The sequence below is a fragment of the Phoca vitulina genome, unplaced genomic scaffold (assembly GCF_004348235.1).
Source record: "Phoca vitulina isolate PV1807 unplaced genomic scaffold, GSC_HSeal_1.0 scaffold55, whole genome shotgun sequence".
In the NCBI taxonomy this organism is placed as follows: domain Eukaryota; kingdom Metazoa; phylum Chordata; class Mammalia; order Carnivora; family Phocidae; genus Phoca; species Phoca vitulina.
In genome coordinates this window covers 2,799,337-2,819,170 of record NW_022589758.1, presented here as the reverse complement: position 1 = coordinate 2,819,170, position 19,834 = coordinate 2,799,337, and the positions used below count along the sequence as shown (strand labels likewise).

The 19,834-nt window shown below is 37.7% G+C and overlaps 1 protein-coding gene across 1 annotated transcript; it reads right to left on the bottom strand.

Annotated features, from left to right (window-relative positions):
• Positions 1–276: 276 nt before the first annotated feature.
• Positions 277–474, bottom strand: LOC116622895 (small nuclear ribonucleoprotein G-like). Its single transcript, XM_032389656.1, has one exon. It carries the CDS (start codon positions 472–474, stop codon positions 277–279), a length of 198 nt encoding a protein of 65 aa, XP_032245547.1.
• Between the last annotated feature and the right edge of the window lie 19,360 nt (positions 475–19,834).

The window sequence follows — 19,834 nt, the reverse complement described above, 5'->3', positions numbered from 1 at the left end:
TCACATTAAGCAGCTTCTAATTTTTGTGTGGAATGAAAGAACTGGTTGCTGATTGGAATTAGATGGACTGTATGAGTATCGTTGGTCTTTTTTTTCTTACTATTACAAAAGCTTATTTAACAAAACATTTTAATATGAAAATGTACACAACCCAATTTTTACATTTAGTAAAATAGGTGCTGTGGAGAGGGGCATGTAGAAGCAGTTGATTTTTCTGGTGAACACAGAAATTGTTTATACTCCTGCCAAGCCTTGTAGTATGATGATACTATTTCCTCATGATACCACCATTCCAGTATTGTCCTGTTGTCCCCTAGTTGCTATATCCACACATTTATCTATCAGGAGATTCATAAAGGGATCGGATCCTTGCAATATTCCTTGGACATGGCTGCCACCATCTAATTTCAATGATAACTTCTTGTCCATAAATTTTTTCAACTGGGGGGCAGGGGGGGTGTGAGCTTTGCTCATAGTGTCTACTCAGAGAGCTCGAAGATGCCTCAAAACGGAATTCGTGGCCTCCCTCATGCTTCCACAAGTAGGCCTGGCATTTTCCCTAGATCTTTAATTATGATGAAATAACATTGTAATTATTTTCCAACTTTAGAATTATATCCCTCTTTTACTTTCTACTTCAAGCCTGCCACTAAGCATTTTTTCCTCTGGAAACTTTCCTGACTGTCCCGCTTCCTTTTCACTCCCACCATAATCCCATAATAATCAGTGGCCATCTTAGCTCCGCAGTGCATCATCTGCCTCCCTTCTGGCTTCTTAGTTTCTTGTCTTTATTCTAATGCATCCTACACTTAGCAGCATGAATACTTTCTTCAGCTTTTATTTAGTTTAGGTCACTCCCATTCTAAGAAGCCCAGAATAACTTTAAATTACCTCTTGAATAAAATTAAACCTCCTAATTATATATGCTAAAGGCGTCAGCCTGTAAGCACCTCCACTTAATGGCCCCCTTGCCTGAACATCCTACTTCAGGTACACAAGCCCATTTACACCTCCCACTTGGAGTGCACATTTATACCCTCCTATTAACCCATGAGTCTTTGAATATCCCACCTCACCTGTTCAGAATGCCTCCCCTCCTCCTTTTATTAGGAAAATAATTAGATTAACTTTGTTTAACTCAGTGTTTCTCAAATTTATTTTACCACAGAATACTTTTGCTCACAATATAGCTATTAAAACTGTGCTGGATATCTTCTTTTTACTCTTTGCTCCCCCAGGTCCACCCTCCCTGAACCTTTCTCTGTTCTGCTACGTGTCCACGAGGGAGTCCAGCCTGTATAAACTACATCAACAGGTCCTTCTGGACCTCTGTCATGGTTAGTTTTATGCATCAACTGTGGCTGAACTATTATTACCCACTTATTTAATTAAACACCAATGTAGGTATTGCTGTGAAGGTATTTTGTAGTTGTGACTAACATCCATAATCAGTATACTTTAAGTAAAGCAGAGTACTCTCCTTAATGATTGGCCTCATCCAATCAGCTGAAGGCCTTAAGGGCAAAACCTGAGGTTTCCCAAAGAAGTTCTAGCTCAAGGTTACAATATTTAACCACCCCAATTGCATGAGCCAATTTCTTAAAATTAATTTCTCTCCCCTCCCCCAATATAGATTCTGTTTTTCTGGAAAACCCTGACTAATACACCCTTTAACTTCTGAGTTGGTTTGGCCAGAGAGGCCTGTTCATAGGTTGAAAAGAGTGAGGAGGGAGACTGGGGTAGGGTATTCATTCCCTGGGTCATACTCTGCTGGATCACTTATAGTTGGCTGTGTCTGTGGACAGAAATCCCAGCTCTGGAGCCTTCTCCCTGTGATTCTTTTCCTCTTGATTCTGGGTTCAGTAAACCACCCCATCCTCTATCTTCTTTTCCCCTTGGGGCCTAAGGATGGTTCCAGCTCTTTGCTATTACTAGACATGGGGACCTGCACTATCTTCTGTGGCTTCCCTGTACTCTGTCCTCATGTTTGTAAATATCCCATTGTTAAAATGTCCTCAAATTGCCCTCTTTGAATGTATCATTTGTTTCCTGACATGGCCTTGACTGATACAATGTCTCATGGAATTGGTGTCCCAGGAAACATACTTTGGGAAACTATGCTTCAACTTCAACTTTTCTCTTAATTAGGGTGGCAAAGTTGTAGGGTTCACTATTTCCCAAAATAGCTTGAGAGAAGTCAGGACAGACTTCCTAGAAAAAGAGATTTATGGGTTAAGAGTTGAGCTACAGATAAGTTTAATTCAGCTGGGGAGAAGGTGGGCATGGCAACAGAGTGAAAACTTAAATTTGTGGACTTGACAATTATAATATGTTTCTGCACATTTTATTTCATTTGATCCTCTCAACAATCCTGTGAGGGAGGCAGTTATTCTGTGTCACAGATAATCAAGGAGATGAGCAAATGAGCAGTGTGTGTTCAGGGATACAGGAGAAATTTGTCTAATTAAAGTGGAGAGTTCTTGGTGAAAAGTAGGGAAGAATAAGGTTTCCATATGTCAGGCAGGCCCAAATTATGTGTGATCCTGAGGGTGGAGGTGAGGAGTTTGATTTGATGCAAGAAGCTGCAGAGAGCTTTTGAAGGATTATTAGAATTTTTTTACTTTACTATACAAATAATACATGTTCACAGTATATATTACTGTACTTAGTAATATAAAGTAAAAAGAAGAAAATAAATATAACCCATAATTTTAGCATCAAGTGATATCCTCATTTTTGCTCTTAAAACTTGAGATCAGTGTTCATAGTATTGTGCCCTGTTTTATTCATCTGACTCAGTTTCTCAGCTGTGGGACCCTGACATTGGGCAGGATAATTCTTTGTTGTTGGGGGTGCGGGTTGCTTGTGTATCATAGGATATTTAACAACATCCCTGGTCTACCCACTGGGTGCCGGTGGCACCTCCTCCTCCAAGCTGTGACAACCAGAAATGTCCCACAGACATTGCTGAGTGTCTGTTGGTAGGCAGAATAATCCGCAGTTGAGAATCTGTGATCTAACTTTATATTGTGAACATTTTCTCCCGTATCATTAACAATCATTGAAAAATCTATGTGACAGATATACCATACTTTATTTACTCATGGTTTTTTTGTTGGATGTTTAGTCTTGTTATATATATATTACCATCATGAATAACAAACACAGCGATGAGTATCCTTTCATATGTCTTTAGTTGGATCTCTGATTATCTCTTGAGGACTAATTCTAGAAGTGTATTTCTGAGTAAAGGGGCATGAACATTTCAGGGCTCCTGGTTTACTTTTCTGAAAAGGTGCCTTCCACAATGATTGTACAGATACACACACCCACTAGCCAGTGATGCATGAGTGTTCCCATTTTACCAACTCTCATAAGCACTGAGGATTACTCTTGGAAACACTCTTGGTGTGTTTACAGGTTTAAAGAATGATAACCTGATATTTTAATTTGTACTTTTTGATCTTTAGTAAAGTTTTCTCATGTGTTGCTTAGAAATCTGTTTACTTCCTCTTACCTAACTTGAAAATTGTTGAGTGTTTAATCATTATGAGGGCAGAATTCAGAAAAATGTCTGCTGGCCTGTGTTTAGGGGGGACTGTACTGTTTTAGCTTCTTTTCCTCAGGTGTCTTGTTTTCCTAATTTTCAGCTCAGATTCAGTTTCCTGACTATGTCAGAAAGTCATTTTCTTCTTTGTGAGGAAAATCTAACTCCTTCCTTAAAAGAAGCATGGAAAGAAAGAAAAGAAAAGGACTTGTAAATAGACTTTTCAGTTTTCTTGTTTACAACCTCAAAGTCACCCTTTATGTAGCTGAGTCTGCCAGTGTTTTCTCATTAGTATTATAAAATCGATTGTTATTCACTGTTGTGCTCTCCTGGGGATATAAACCTAGAACCGTTATCTAGTCCAACTCTGCCTCCAGCTACTTTTGTAATCTTGGGCAAATTGCTTCATCTTTCTCAACCTAACTCTCCTTATTTATAAAATAATGTGAGAGAAGATGATCTCTCAGGGTCTTTATATTTATTTATTTTTTATTAAGTTTTATTTATTCAAGTAATCTTTATACCCAATGTAGAGCTCAAACTCATCACCCCAACATCAAGAATCACATGCTCTTCTGACTGAGCCAGCCAGGTGACCCTATCAGGGCCTTTAGAATTCTATAAATCTGTGTTCATGTGATGAAAAGAAAAGAAATAACTCAACAGCAACAACTTGGGACCCTGGGACCTTTTTCTGAGAGGGGAAGGAGGAGGGATGCAATTCTAAAATAATATATTTTAAAAATGGCAAAATACAACACTTGCATTTGTATTTCAGTTATTAATGGACTTTACTTCTTTATTTTTTATAATTCTGCACCCTTTTTGCTCACCAACAGTGGGCATTTTCCCAAAGTGCAAATGTTATAAGGGCAGAGGTAGAATGTGAGTGTTTACATAGGGCTGTTTTTGAAACAGGAAGTCACAAAATTGGCTTTGCCAGTGATATAATATATATAATTGTTATGTATACATGTTACAACAAATGTATATCTAAATGTATAAAATATAATAAATATATATAATATATACATATATACCCATCTGTCTCTACCTATCCATCCATCCATCCATCCATCCATCTATATATGTCTTCTCCACTGGAATGGAAATTCCATGAGAGAAGAGATTTTGTCTATCTTGTCCATCACAGAGTCCTCTGAGCACCTAAGACAGTACCCAGCACATGGTATCTGTTCAATAGGTAAGTAAAGAATGGGTACATAAATGAATAAACAAGGATGTCTATTTATCAAGAAGACAAGAGATAAATGTTGGTGAGGATATGGAGAAAAGAGAACCCTCATGCTCTGATGGTGGGAATGTAAACTGGTTCAGCCACTATGGAAAACAGTATAGAGATTCCTCAAAAAATTAAGAATAGAACTGCTATATGATCCAGCAATCTCACTTCTGGGTATATATCCAGAGGAAAGGAAATCACTATTTTGAAGATGTATCTGCGCCCCCATGTTCATTGCAGCATTATTCATAATAGCTAAACTCTGGAAACAACCTAAGTGTCCATTGATGGATGAGTAGATATAGAAACTGTGGTATATATATAAATATAAATAGTGAAATACACACACACACACACACACACACACACACACACACACACACACTGATATATTATTTAGCCATGAAAAAGAAGAAAATCCTGCCATTTGCAACAACATGGATGAAACTAGAGAGCATTAGGCTAAGTGAAACAAACCAGACACAGAAAGACAAATACTGTATGGTATCACTTAAATGTGAAATCTGAAAGGAAAAAGAAGTTGAAATCATAGAAACAGAGAATTGAATGGTGGTTGCCATGGACTGGGGATGTGGGAAATGGGCCGAAGGGTATACACTTTTGATTATAAGATGAATAAATTCTGAGAATCTAATGTACAGCACGGTGACTACAAGTTAATAGTTGTATATTGTATACTTGAAATCTGCTGAGAGTATATCTTAAGTGTTCTCTCAAGAAAAAAAAAGAAAGGCGGAAAAAAGGTAACCATGTGAGGTGATAGCTGTGTTAATTAACTTGGTTGTGGTAATCATTTCACAATGTATATGTATATTAAATCACTTTAAATATATTACGTTTTTGTTTGTCAATTATACCTCAATAAAGCAGAAAAAAAAATGAATGAACTGGATATCTCTGCAGCATGTACAAGTATAACTCATGAATACAACTTACACTCACAAGCGCTCTATGCTTGTCATTTTGTGTCCATGGAGCTTGAACCCTATTCATGTTTCTCAAAATGTGCCTTCTGCAAAGAACCCCAGCATATGTAGCTATTTTTAAAGTTAAGTAAAAAGATGAAATCAGTCATATTTATGAATGATTGAAGGAATGAACAGAGAAATGAAAACAATGAAGAACAAATAAGCTAACACACAAGTAAAATGAACTTGGCTAAAAAATTAATTTTAAAAAACAGTTTGGATTATCTGGTTTTCCTTTGCCATCATTTAAATGCTTTTATGAAAACAATTTTTGGAAATAAGCTCTACCAATATGATTATCATTTATTAGGGCAGAGATCATGAAAACAGATTCTATCAGTTTTTTTATCACTTAGGATGTAGATTAATACACGTTCACTGGGGCGTGTGGGTGGCTCAGTTGTTGGGCATCTGCCTTCGGCTCAGATCATGATCCCAGGGTCCTGGGATCGAGCCCCGCATCGGGCTCCCTGCTTGGCGGGAGGCCTGCTTCTCCCTCTCCCACTCCCCCTGCTTGTGTTCTCTCTCTCGCTGTGTGTCTCGCTGTCAAATAAATAAAATCTTAAAAAAAAATACACGTTCACAAATACATTAGCAAGAAAGATGATAAAACTACAGATGTAGGTATATCTGTATCTACATATCTCTGTCTCTGTCTATATCTATATCATCTACATCTCTGTGTCTATATGTCTCTGTCTATTCTACATACATAGCTACATCTATGTCTATATCTATATCGTCTATATTTATATCTATATCTACAGGTATAGATACAGGAGAGAGAGCCCAGTTCAGGCCTGCAAAATAATGAGAACCTTTGAGCTCCATTTGCTGCCTCGCTTGTAAAATGAGAATGGAAATTTTGTCAAAGATGGTGAAGGAATAGCTTTGATTGCAGTGATTGCAAGGCATTTGAAAAATACAAATAGATTTTGTGAAATTATCATCGCAGTAGCAAGCAGTTTCAGATTTATGTTAGAGAGCTCCATTTTGCTATGAAGTTGTAGACAAGCAATTTGAAAGAGCACCAGCTTTCGACTATGTAAAACTTATTCCAGAAGTTCAACAAGGCTGGGACATAGGAACATAAGTTTTCCAAATTGTTTTCAAATGGACAGTGAGGGTGTGTGGGCAGTCAGATTCTCAAAAGTAGTAAGACAAAGGAGAATCAGTTTGAATCACACATTTTCTTCAGAGACAAACTTCTTCAGCCCTTAAACAAGTTATGTTATTTCTTCTTAAAATGAATTCCCATTTCCCCTAGTAATTGATGGCAATTTGTAGCATTTAACAAGCACTCACAATGTGTATTTGGCAGTGAGCTTATACTTTAAGATTTATTCCTCAAAAAGCTTTCATTCAGCCTATTTTGAGGTTTGTTTTTTTTTTTTTTTAAGATATTTGAGAGAGAGAGAGCAAGTGAGAGAGAGCATGAGCACGGGGGAGGGGCAGAGGGAGAGGGAGAAGCAGACTCCCTGCTGAACAGGGAGCCCGATGCAGGACTCAATCCCAGGACCCTGGGATCATGACCTGAGCCAAAGGCAGACGCTTAACTGATTGAGGCACCCAGGCACCCCTATTTTGAGGTTCTAATGACTGCAGTGACTATGTCTAATTAGTTTGTGGCAGAGACTAGTGAGTTGTACACCATACTTGTTTTCTTTCCTCCTAGACACATAGCTGGACTACATTTCCCAGCTTATAGTTAGGTATAGTTAGGTGTGACTGAGCCCTGGCCAGTGGAATGTAGGTTGAAACTATGTGGCTCACTTTCAGGCTTGACTCATTATGACTTCCCACATGATCTCTACTCTAAGGTGGCAAAGTCTTTGTCAGCCTGAGTTGCTGGGATACTTTGTGGAACAGAGACCCAACCCACATCCCCAACCTCCAGCTGACTGGACTTTATTTGAGAGAGCAATTGGCTTTGATTGTTTAAACCACTGAGATTTCAGGGCAACTAGCATTACCCTAACCAAAGTATAGCATAGAGAATGGAAACATTTTAGAACAGAAGCAATAGAAACACATAAATGATCATTACAATTATAAAAATATAAACAACAAAAGTATGAAGGCATGCTTGACTTCTCCCATTCTAGTGATTTGGGCTAGTCCATTTTCAAAATATTATGCAGCAGCTGCCCACATGCTAGGAAATAATTGAAGTGGGGCCTTAATAATAGAACAAACAAAAATAATAACCAATCTGAAAGTAAAAAATTTGAGTTCAGAAATTACATGGAAAGGGGTGCCTGGCTGGCTCAGTCAGTGGAACATGTGACTCTTGATCTTGGGGTTGTAGGTTTGAGCCCCACATTGGGTGTAGAAATTACTTAAAAATAAAATCTTTAAGAAAAAAACAGGGGTGCCTGGGTGGCTTAATTGTTAAGCGGCCAACTCTTGATTTTGGCTCAGGTCGTGATCTCAGGGTTGTGTGATTGAACTGTGCATTGGGCTCCATGTTCAGCGGGGAGTCTGCTTCTTTCCCCCTCTATCTGCCCCTCCCCTTGCTCTCTCTCTCTCAAATAAATGAATAAATCTTAAAAAAAAAAAAAAACCAACCAAAAATTACATGGAAAGAAATGAAAATGAAAGTATAATGGTCCTAAATCTTAGGGATGCAGTAAAAGTTGTTCTAAGAGGGAAGTTTAAAGCAATACAGGCCTACTTCAAGAAGCAAGAAAAATTTCAAACAACCTAAACTTACACCTACAGGAGCTAGAAAAAGAACAAGTGAAGCCTAAAGCCTGCAGAAGGAAGGAAATAATAAAGATTAGAGCAGAAGTTAAGTGATATAGAAACTAAAGAAAATAGAACAGATCAGTGGAACCAGGAGCTGGTTCTTTGAAAAGATCAACAAAATTTATAAATGTCTAGCCAGACTCCTGCAAAAGAGAGAGTGAGAGTGAGAGAGAGAGAGCTCAAATAAAATCACAAATGAAAGAGGAGAAATAACAATACACTGCAGAAATATAAAGAATTATAAGAAAATCTTTGAAAAATTATATGCTAGTAAATTGGACAACCTAGAAGAAATGGATAAATTCCTAGAAACATATAGCCTCCCAAAACTGAGTTAGGAAGAAATAGGAAACTTGAACAGACTGGTTACCAGCAATGAAATTGAATTAGTCATCAAAAAACTCCTCTAACTAACAAAGTTCCAGGACCAGATGGCTTCACAGGCAAATTCTACGAAACGTTTAAAGAAGAGTTAATGCCTATTCTCAACCTTTCCAAAAAATAGAAGAGGAAGGAAAACTTCCCAATTTATTTGAGGCCAGTATCACCCTGATACCAAAACCAGATAAAGAAACCACACACACACACACAAAAAGAACTACAGGCCAATAAATCTGATGAACATAGATGCAAAAGTCCTCAACAAAATACTAGCAAACAGAATCCAACAATACATTAAAAAGGTCATACATCACAGTCAAGTGAGATTTATCCCTGGGATGCAAGGGTGATTCAATATTCACAAATCAATCAATGTGATACATCACACCAATAAGAGAAAGGATAGAAACCATATGATCATTTGAATAGATGCAGAAAAAGAATTTGACAAAGTACAACATCCATTCATGATAAAAAAAAAAACAAAACCCAACAAAGTAGGTCTAGATGGAACACACCTCAATATAACAAAGGCTTTATATGAAAAATCCACAGCTAACGTCATACTCAATGGTGAAAAACAGAGCTTTTCCCCTAAGGTCAGGAACAAGACAAGGAACAAGACACTTGTACCACTTTTATTCAACATAGTACTGGAAGTCCTAGCTACAGCAATCAGGCAACAAAAAGAAATAAAAGGTATCCAAATTGGTAAGGAAGAAGTAAGGCTTACACTATTTGCAGATGACATGATACTATCTATAGAAAACCCTAAAGACTCTAAAAAACTACTAGAACTGATAAATGAATTCAGTGAGGTCAGGAGATACAAAAATTAATGTACAGAATCTGTTGCATTTCTATACACTAATGATGAAGCAACAGAAAGTGAAATTAAGAAAACAGTCCCATTTACAATTGCACCAAAAACAATAAAATATTTAGGAATAAACTTAAGCAAAGAGGTGAAAGACCTATACTCTGAAAACTATAAAACACTGTTGAAAGAAATTGAAGAAGAAAGAAATGGAAAGACATTCTGTGCTCATGGGTTGGAAGAACAAATATTGTTAAAATGTCTATACTACTCAAAGCACTCTACAGATTTAATGCAATCCTTATCAAAATACTAACAGCATCTTCCACAAAACTAGAACAAACAATCCTAAAATTTGTATGGAACCACCAAAGACCCTGAATAGCCAAAGTAATCTTGAAAAAGAAAAATAAAACAAATATGGAGTTATCACAATTCCAGACTTCAAGTTATATTACAAAGCTGTAGTAATCAAAATAGTATGGTACTGGCATAAAAATAGACACATAGATCAATGGAACAGAATAGAAAACCCAGAAATAAGGCCATAATTATATGGTCAAATAATCTTCAGCAAAAGAGGAAAGCATATACAATGGGAAAAAGACGGTCTCCTCAACAAATGGTGTTGGGCAAACTGGACAGCTATACGCTAAAGAATGAAACTGGACCATTTTCATACACTATACACAAAAATAAACTAAAAATAGTTTAAAGACCTAAATGTGAGACCTGAAACCATAAAAGTGCTGGAAGAGAGCACAGGCAGTAATTTCTCTGACATTGACTGTAGCAGCATTTTTCTAGATACGTGTCCTGAGGCAAGGGGAAAAAAAGGCAAAAATAAAGTATTGGGACTACATCAAAATAAAAAGCTTCTGTGCAGCAAAGGAAACAATCAACAAAACTAAAAGACAACCTTCTGAATGGGAGAAGGTATTTGCAAATAACATGTCCCGTAAAGGGTTAGTATCCAAAATATATAAAGAAGTTACAGCACTCAACATCCAAAAAACAAATAATCCAATTTAAAAAATGGGCAGAAGACATGAACAGACGTTTCTCCAAAGAAGACATCCAGATGTCCAACAGACACATGAAAAGATGCTCAACATCACTCATCATCAGGAAAATGCAAATCAAAACCACAATGAGATATCACCTCACACCTGTCAGAATGGCCAAAATCAACAATACAAGAAACAAGCGTTGGTGAGGATGTGGAGAAATATGAACACTCATGCACTGTTGGTGGGAATGCAAACTGGTGCAGCCACTGTGGAAAATAGTATGGAGTTTCCTCAAAAAGTTAAAAATAGAACTACCGTATGACCCAGTAATTGCACTACTGGGTATTTACCCCAAAAGTACAAAAACCTAATTCAAAGGGATACATGCATCCCTATGTTTATTGCAGCATTATTTACGATATCCAAATTATGGAAGCAGCCCAAGTGTCCATTGATGGAAGAATGGATAAAGAAGAAGTGATATACATATATAAAATTCAGTCATAAAAAAAGAATGAAATCTTGCCATTTGCAACAAAATGGATGGAGCTAGAGAGTGTAATGCTAAGTGAAATAAGTCAAAGAAAGACAAATATCATATGATTTCACTCATATGTGGAATTTAAGAAACAAAACAAATGAACAAAGGAAAAAAAAGAGACACAACCCAAGAAACAGACTCTTAACTATGGAGAACAAATTGATGATTATGAGAGGGGAGGTGGATGGGGGATGGGTGAAATAGATGATGGGGATTAAAGAGTACACTTACCATGAGGAGCACTGAGTAATGTATAGAATTTTTGAATCACTGTATTGTATACTTGAAACTAATATAATACTGTGTGTTAACTATATTGAAATTAAAATGAAAAAATTTAAAAAATATTAAGTTCAAAACTATTAATGAAGAAGGACACGTTGCCATTTATATATAATCCAACGACCAAAAGGTTTTATTTTATTTTTTTACCTACTGTGATAACTTATTAAAGGTGATGAGGGCAAGGAGATGGAAGAGAAAGAAGGGGAGATGTAAGGTAATAGCTAGCTATTGGCTTTCTCTAACTGGCTTTTCTGGTTCAGGACTTTAACCAAATAAGGTTGAATGGGTTGTGCTATGTGTGATCACTTGGGAAAGGGGCACTGTGCTAGTCTAGGGCAAATGTCCTTAGCAACCTTTATAAGAGGAGTCTTGAGTACAAGGTACTCTGGAGTGAGAAATCTTCATTGAGCATCATTAAAATGAAGCATAGGGGAAGGTGTAAGAAAGATAATCAAAAGAATGATATAACATCAAAACCTACTCCCCGAAGCTGTCAAGAAAAAAGAGGGGGAAAAAGATCTTTTGTACTGAGTGAAGTCTTTTCTGCCCCTATTGTGATAGCTTCAAAGCTTCTCTTATTTTAACCATTTTTAAAAATTGAGGTGTAGTTAACACACAATGTTACATTAGTTTCAGGTATACAATATAGTGGTTCAACATCTCTGTACATTATGCTATGCTCATGACGAATGTAGCTGCCATCTATCATCATACAATGCCATTACAAAACCATTGACTTTATTTCCTAGCTGTACCTTTCATCGTTGTGGCTTATGCATTCCATAACTGGAAGCCTGTACCTCCTACTCCTCTTGACCCATTTTACCCATTCCTCCTATCTTCCTCCCCTCTGGCAACCATCAGTTTGTTCTCTGTTTTTCTGAGTCTGTTTCTACTGTTTTTGTTCATTTTATTTTTTAGATTCTACATATGAGTGAAATAGTATAGTATTTGTCTTTCACTATCTGACTTATTTCACTTAGCATAATACCTTCCAGGTCCATCCATGTTTTTGCAGATGGCAAGATCCCATTCTTTTTTATGTTTGACTAATATTTCATTGTATATGTGTACCACATCTTCTTTATCCATTCATCCGTTGACGGACACTTAGGTTGCTTCCATATCTAGGCTATTGAAAATAATGCCACAACAAACATAGGAGTGCATATTATCTTTTCTAATTAGTATTTTTGTTTTCTTTGGGTAAAATTGGATTGTATGGTATTTCTAGGTTTCTGAGGAACTTCCATACTGTTTTCCACAATGGCTGCACCAATTTACATCCCCACCAATAGTTTTCGAGAGTTCCTTTTTCTCCATTCTTGCCAACAGTTGTTACTGTCTTTTTTTTAAAGTAGGCTACATGCCCAACATGGGGCTTGAACTCATGACCCTGAGATTAAGAGTCGCATGCTTTACTGACTGAGCCAGCCAGGTGCCCCTATTATTGTCTTTTTGATACTAGCCATCTGACAAGTGTGAGGTGATATCTTATTATGGTGTTGATTTGCATTTCCTTAATGATGAGTGATGTTGAACATCTCATGTGTCTGTTGGCCATCTCTATGTCTTCTTTGGAAAAATGTCTATTCAGGTCCTCTGCCTATTTTAAAATTAGATTATTTGTGTGTGTGTGTGTTGAATTGAATAAGTGTTTTTCATGTATTTTGGACATTAACCCCTTATTGAATATGTCATTTGCAAATATCTTCTCCCATTCAGTAGGTTGTCCTTTCATTTTGGTTTTCTTCACTGTGCAAAAGCTTTTAATTTTGGTGTAGTCCCAACAGTTTATAGTTTACTTTTGCTTTTGTTTCCTTTGTATTAGGAGACATATTTAGAAAAATGTTGCTAAGGCCAACATCAAAGAGATTATTGCCCATCATTTCTTCTAGGGTTTTTATGGTTTCAGGTCGCACATTTAGGTCTTAATCCACTTTGAATTTATTTTTGTGTATGGTGTATGAAAGTGGTCCAGTTTAATTCTTTTGCACGTAGCTGATCTCTTTTTAATGACTTTTGAATGTCACCAAATTTAGATGCTGCAAAATTGTAAGCTTTATCAGTTTGAATTCATTTAATGAAGAATACATGGATGTATCCAATTAAAAATAGAGTGCCATCCAGAGAGTGTTCCCACAACAAAATACCTCAAAACACAATAGCAAAATCTCAAAGTTAAGTAATTTACATGAACTGAGGTGTCATCATTTATTTTATTTCTTTCTCTCTTGCATTTGTATGGACATTTTTTTAAAGTTTTTATTTAAATTCCAGTTAGTTAACATTGTATGGATATGTTTTAATGATTTCTGTCTATAGGCTTTATTTCAACCACTACAATTTATTAAAAATTTTGGTTCTCCATTAGTTGAATACTTTAATTAAAGATATTCAATAGATTTTGGAAAAATGTAACCAAAATTTTGAGAACTTTTTGCACACCCACAAAAATCCTATACCATGGGAAGACTCAAAAGCTCAAACATTTATAAAATCTAATGGATGAAGGTAGCAACTGTATTTTGCCATCATAATAATTATTACTGTTTTTTGCATTCAGCATGGTCTTTGTCACACAAATTTTGTAGTTGAGGTACTCTGTGTATTTATAGGAACATATTTGAAATTTTGACAGCTATAGCTTCTGTTTTGATTGGTGGAATACTCCTTATTTGAGCACAATCATGAATAATGTATGCAGCAAGTCCTCCAGTTTGAAGAACCTATTTTCTTCATAGGTTTCTTAATGAAATGATGCCACTGTTTGTACCATGTCACAGTCCTCCATGAAATAAAAAGTACATATATTTCACATAAAAACAAATACTTTTATTTTCCATGTTGAACATTACAACCAATTTTGTAAGAGCATTCACAACATCAGATGTTTCACCTTCAGCACAATGAATGCCCAAGCTTTGCTTTAATGTCATGAAATAAATGGCAAAATAAAGTCATCATTGGTATAAATCTGGCATCATTTAACAGTGAAGTCCTTTTCTGCTAATTGACCTGACTCATTAGCTGTAATGTTATGTGCACCAAACATTTGGAATTGAAAATGAGCAAAGAAGAACAGTCTTTTGATCCAAATCCATAGCCTTGCTGCATAAGTGCTAGGTCTTCATACCTTTGACAACTGCTTGTGTTAAATTGTTGTCTTCATTTCAGACTTTTAAAAATGACTAATTTTGAAGCAGATGTGTATGCTTCTTTAGTAGGTTTGGTCTTCCGGTTTTCAGGTAGAAAATGGTATCATAAAGACCCTTATTATAGATGGTGAAAGTTAAATATTTTGTGCAAATTATACATTCACTAATACCTCTCTTGAAAGGGAATTAAGTACTTATTTTTTCATTAAACATGCACTTTTTATGAGCTCACTGCTCTAAGAGTTTATTGCTTTAAACTAAAAAGTAAAATAAAAAATAGCTTTACCAAATAATAAAATAAATGGTTGAGATTTACCCTATACTATAAATGACAAGAACACTATAAAAAGAACATTCAGACTATTCTTCCACATACTCCATATTTGCCACAATAGAAGGATTATTGGTTCAGTCTCTATTTCACATGGTCTTAATTTAAATTGTCTTGTGTTTCCACCAGGACCGCTAACTGGTGACCCAACTCATTTGTGTGTTTATCAGGCTGATAATGGACCATGCACTACTAGATGGCTCAGCATGTGACTAGCCTGGGTAGCAGCAGAAATACTTGTCTTACCACCACCACCCAGTTCTGGAAGGGGTTAGCTGTCTGAAGGAGATTGCAAAAATGCTGTATCTTTGTACTTTTCCCAATAAGAGGTAGAGTCTGTGTCCTCTCCCTTTGAATATGTGGTAGCCCTGTGACTTGTTTTGACCAAAAGAAAGTAGTGGAAGCATCCTTGTGGGATTTCTGATTAAAGCATCAAGACCCTTTGCAGCATCCTCTTTTGTTCTCTTGTTGCCCTGAGATCACCACGGCCAGGCTAGCTTCCTTGTAGATTAGGGGCTGCGTATATAGAGAGAAACCCAACTATCAGCCAGTACCAATTGTCGGACATGTGAATGGTACCATCTTAGGCCAGCAGTTCTCAAAGTGCAGTCAGGTAACTCTTGGTGGTCCCTCACGCCTAACTCATGGAGTCCATCTAAGGATAAAAGCATAATGTATGTAATACATTGAAAACAGTGCTTGATCAATACCAAGTACTGAATACATGTTTATTATTGTCGTTAGGCTCTTGAGATAAGTATTAGTGAATACAGTCTGTGACAACCTGGACTAGAAAAACCACAGGTCACACCCACTATAACATTTTTTGTAGTTTAGGTGCTTTATTCTTTTAGGTTATATGGTCCATTGAACAGTAATGATGAACACTGTCACTGCCATTAATGGTGGATTGGTAGGTCAGTAAAACATCAACACATTTGGTGAAAATAACCAACCAAACAAGCTGTAATCATTGGTTGGGTACACAAAGCAACCAGCCAACTTATAATATATCAGTTACTGAAAGTGTCTAAATCAGTGGCTTAAACAAATAATTATTTAATATTTTTCACATAACAGGGGCGCCCGAGTGGCTCAGTCATTGGGCATCTGCCTTCGGCTCGGGTCGTGATCCCAGGGTCCTGGGATCGAGCCCCACATCGGGCTCCCTGCTCAGCGGGGAGTCTGCTTCTCCCTCTCCCACTCCCCCTGCTTGTGTTCCCTCTCTCGCTGTGTCTCCTTCTGTCAAATAAATAAAATCTTTAAAATATATATATATATTTTTCACATAACAAAGAATCCAGAGTTAAACAATCTAGGGCCAGTGACTCCATAAATGACAGCAAGGTTGTAGGCTGTATCTCTTTCCTCAGCCATCCTCAGTGTGATTGCTGCTCAGCTCATAGTCCGTTGCTTCTCCTCATGCACTGTGCCCACATTGCAGGCAGGAAGAAGGGTAGAGCAGAGGACGCAGGGTGGAATGTGCCCTATCTGAGTCTACTCTGGTGCAGGAGCTCTCTTAGAAGCCCTTTACAACTTCCACCTACACCTCCCTGGCCTGATCTGGGTTGTCTGGTTATCTCATGTGCAAGAGAGGCTGGGGACTGTAGTTATTGGCTGGGCATATTGCCTTTTCCAGCAGAAGCAGAATTCTGTTAATAAGGGAAAAGTGGGGGTAGAGATTGGATTGTTAAAGGTAGAATTCTGTTTGCTGCCTTTAGGTCTCACTTGCTATTGCAAAAGGTCATTTTTAAGCTGGAATTACAAAGTAGGTGTCTAATGAAACCACCCCAGCCACACATCATGTTTTTCATTTTCCATCCAGTTGTCATGAAGTCATACTGATACATTCATTAAGGGACTGGAGGAATTTATAAGCACCTGGGAGACCCATCTCTCCGAATGTTTATTTGAAAGACCATTTAGCCAATTCAAGAGATTGCGTTGTGAACAACAGTTTGTATTTTTAAAGGAGTATGGGGAAGTTAAGCCATTATGCTTTATTGGGGGGAATTTATATCATCCCATTCCTGGACAGATTTTAACACCACTGGCAGAAAATAAACACAAGTCTTTTTTCTTGTTCTCAGAGCCTTTTGAGGATGATAATATCTTTGAGACCAGGTTTGGGTTGGTTTTCTCTAGTCCCTTTGTAACTGTTAGCAAAAGCCTATTGTGATAGCTCACATTTCTCTTTGAGAAGAATGATGACAAAACACAGCAGGGTAATTTCCTGTGTCGGAATCCCCCCTCCCACGTAAAAATCCTCCTAAAAATAAAATCCAGTTCTAGAATGCCTCCTTCTCCCTCAATCAAGTAGCTCTTTGTCCCTCTACTCTTTTGTCTCAGTCACTCTGCCTTCTATTAGTAACTTTTGTTTTTTTTCTATTTTTTTAAAAGATTTTATTTATTTATTTGACAGAGAGAGAGAGAGCGAGAGAGGGAACACAAGCAGGGGAAGTGAGAGAGGGAGAAGCAGGCTTCCCGCAGAGCAGGGAGCCCGACGCGGGGCTCGATCCCAGGACCCTGGGATCATGACCTGAGCCGAAGGCAGACGCTTAGCAACTGAGCCACCCAGGCGCCCTTATTAGTTACTTTTGGATCTATTTCTTCTCACCATTTCTGTCAATACTATACTAACATAATTTTAAAGATCACATACTAAAACACTCATCTTTTTGTCCCTCATAGCTTCTAGACCAGGACTGCCCAGTAGAAATAGAATGAGTCACTAAATTTTTTTCACATTAAATGTTCTCATACATACATTAAAAAAGTAAAAACAAATAGGTGAAGTTAATTTTAATAATACATTTTGTTTAGCCCAATATATTCAAAATATGATGATTTCAACATGTAATCAATATAATTATGGAGAAATTTTACATTTTTTTAGTATTAAACTTTTGAAATATGGTGTGTATCTTATACTTACTTCACATCTCATTTTGGACTAGGCACATTTCAAGCACCCAATAAACTACATGGGACTAGTGGCTACTATATTGGACAGCATAGGTTTAGACAATGACTTGGGCAATGAGAGTATATCATAATCACCAGTAGAATTTTACATAGGCCCAAAAAGAGGCTGTTAAATGCTAGGATTTTAGGAGATACTCTAGTTATAGTTTAATGTGGTCCACAAAGATTTGGTTGTTTCCTTAATGTGGCCAGCTTTATGCTACATTAACATGGCTTAAGAGGTTGGAGAATGGGAAGAAATTTTGGTTATCTGCATCATATAATAACTTGACCTCAGTGAATATCGAGTTCTCTCATATTACAGATGGAGGTAAGTAACAGCTCAGACTGGTTAACTGATTTGTCCAAAGTCATACATCTAATCAGTGGCAGAGCCAGTACTAGACTCAACCACTAGATCCATCATTTATTTAACACAGTTTACAAGAGCCTTCTATGTAGAAGGTACTACGCTAGATGCTTGGGAGGCAAAGCTAATAAGACACAGTTCCTGTTTGTGAGGAGTTTATAGATAACAGGGGGAAACAGGAATAGGGACCATGCCCTAGAGCATTCTGGATATTTTATTTTTATTTATTTATTTTTTATAGATTTTTATTATTTATTTATTCATGAGAGACAGGGAGAGAGAGAGAGAAGCAGAGGGAGAAGCAGGCTCCCAAGGAGCAGGGAGCCCGATGCGGGACTCGATCCCAGGACCCTGGGATCATGACCTGAGCCGAAGGCAGATGCCTAACTATCTGAGCCACCCAGGCACCAGCATTCTGGATATTATAAACCATGTACAGTAGAGACCAAAGGAGGAAGAAGTGGTGGAAGGGATGGGAGTGAGGGAAGATTTTTGTGTTGCCTATATTAGTGCTGCCTTCTGGTTCCTGAATTAAAAACATGGAGACCACTTAATACTTGATTAAGCAACACACCATTATATGTGGAATTCCTTTCCTTTTGAATATAGTTAGGGATTTTTCTCCAACATCTTTGGGACATGTCTTAGCTTGTGTTTCCCCAAAAGCATACCCCAAGACAAGGACTTGGGTACAGATAATTTAATTGGGAAGTCACCCCAGGATGCACAAGTGAGGCAGTGGGGAAGTGAGGCAAGGAAGAAAGACAATGGAGAAAAGGTGAGTTAATGTATGCATTACAACTGTGGGCAGCTGGGACTCAATCTTGCTGAAGATGGCAGGAGACAATGTAGAACACAGCTCAGGGGAAGCTGGGGCTTTTAGCCACTAACTCCTGTCCTTCTTTGGCTGATTTCATCTGGAGGTATTGAGTCTAGGCTGCCCAGTGCACAGGCTGAACAAGCTTCTTCAGTAGCAGAGAGACGTGGATACTTTTTTTTTTTTTTTTAAAGATTTTATTTATTTATTTGACAGAAAGAGACACAGCGAGAGAGGGAACACAAGCAGGCGGGAGTGGGAGAGGGAGAAGCAGGCCTCCCGCGGAGCAGGGAGCCCGATGCGGGGCTCGATCCCAGGACCTGGAATCATGACCTGAGCCGAAGGCAGACGCTTAACGACTGAGCCACCCAGGCGCCCCGAGAGACATGGATACTTGATGCAGGGAACTATCAGGGGGTCCAGGAACTATCCACTGTAGCTGCAGGTGGACTCTGACGTGGGTGGAGGTGAAACTGGGCAGGGCACCAACAGTGTCTTACCCTTAGTTATTCAGAACCAATGTTATATCTTTTTTTTTTTTTAATTTATTTATTTGACAGAGAGGTAGCACAAGTAGGCAGAGCAGCAGGCAGAGGGAAAGGGAGAAGCAGGCTCTCCGCTGAGCAGGGAGCC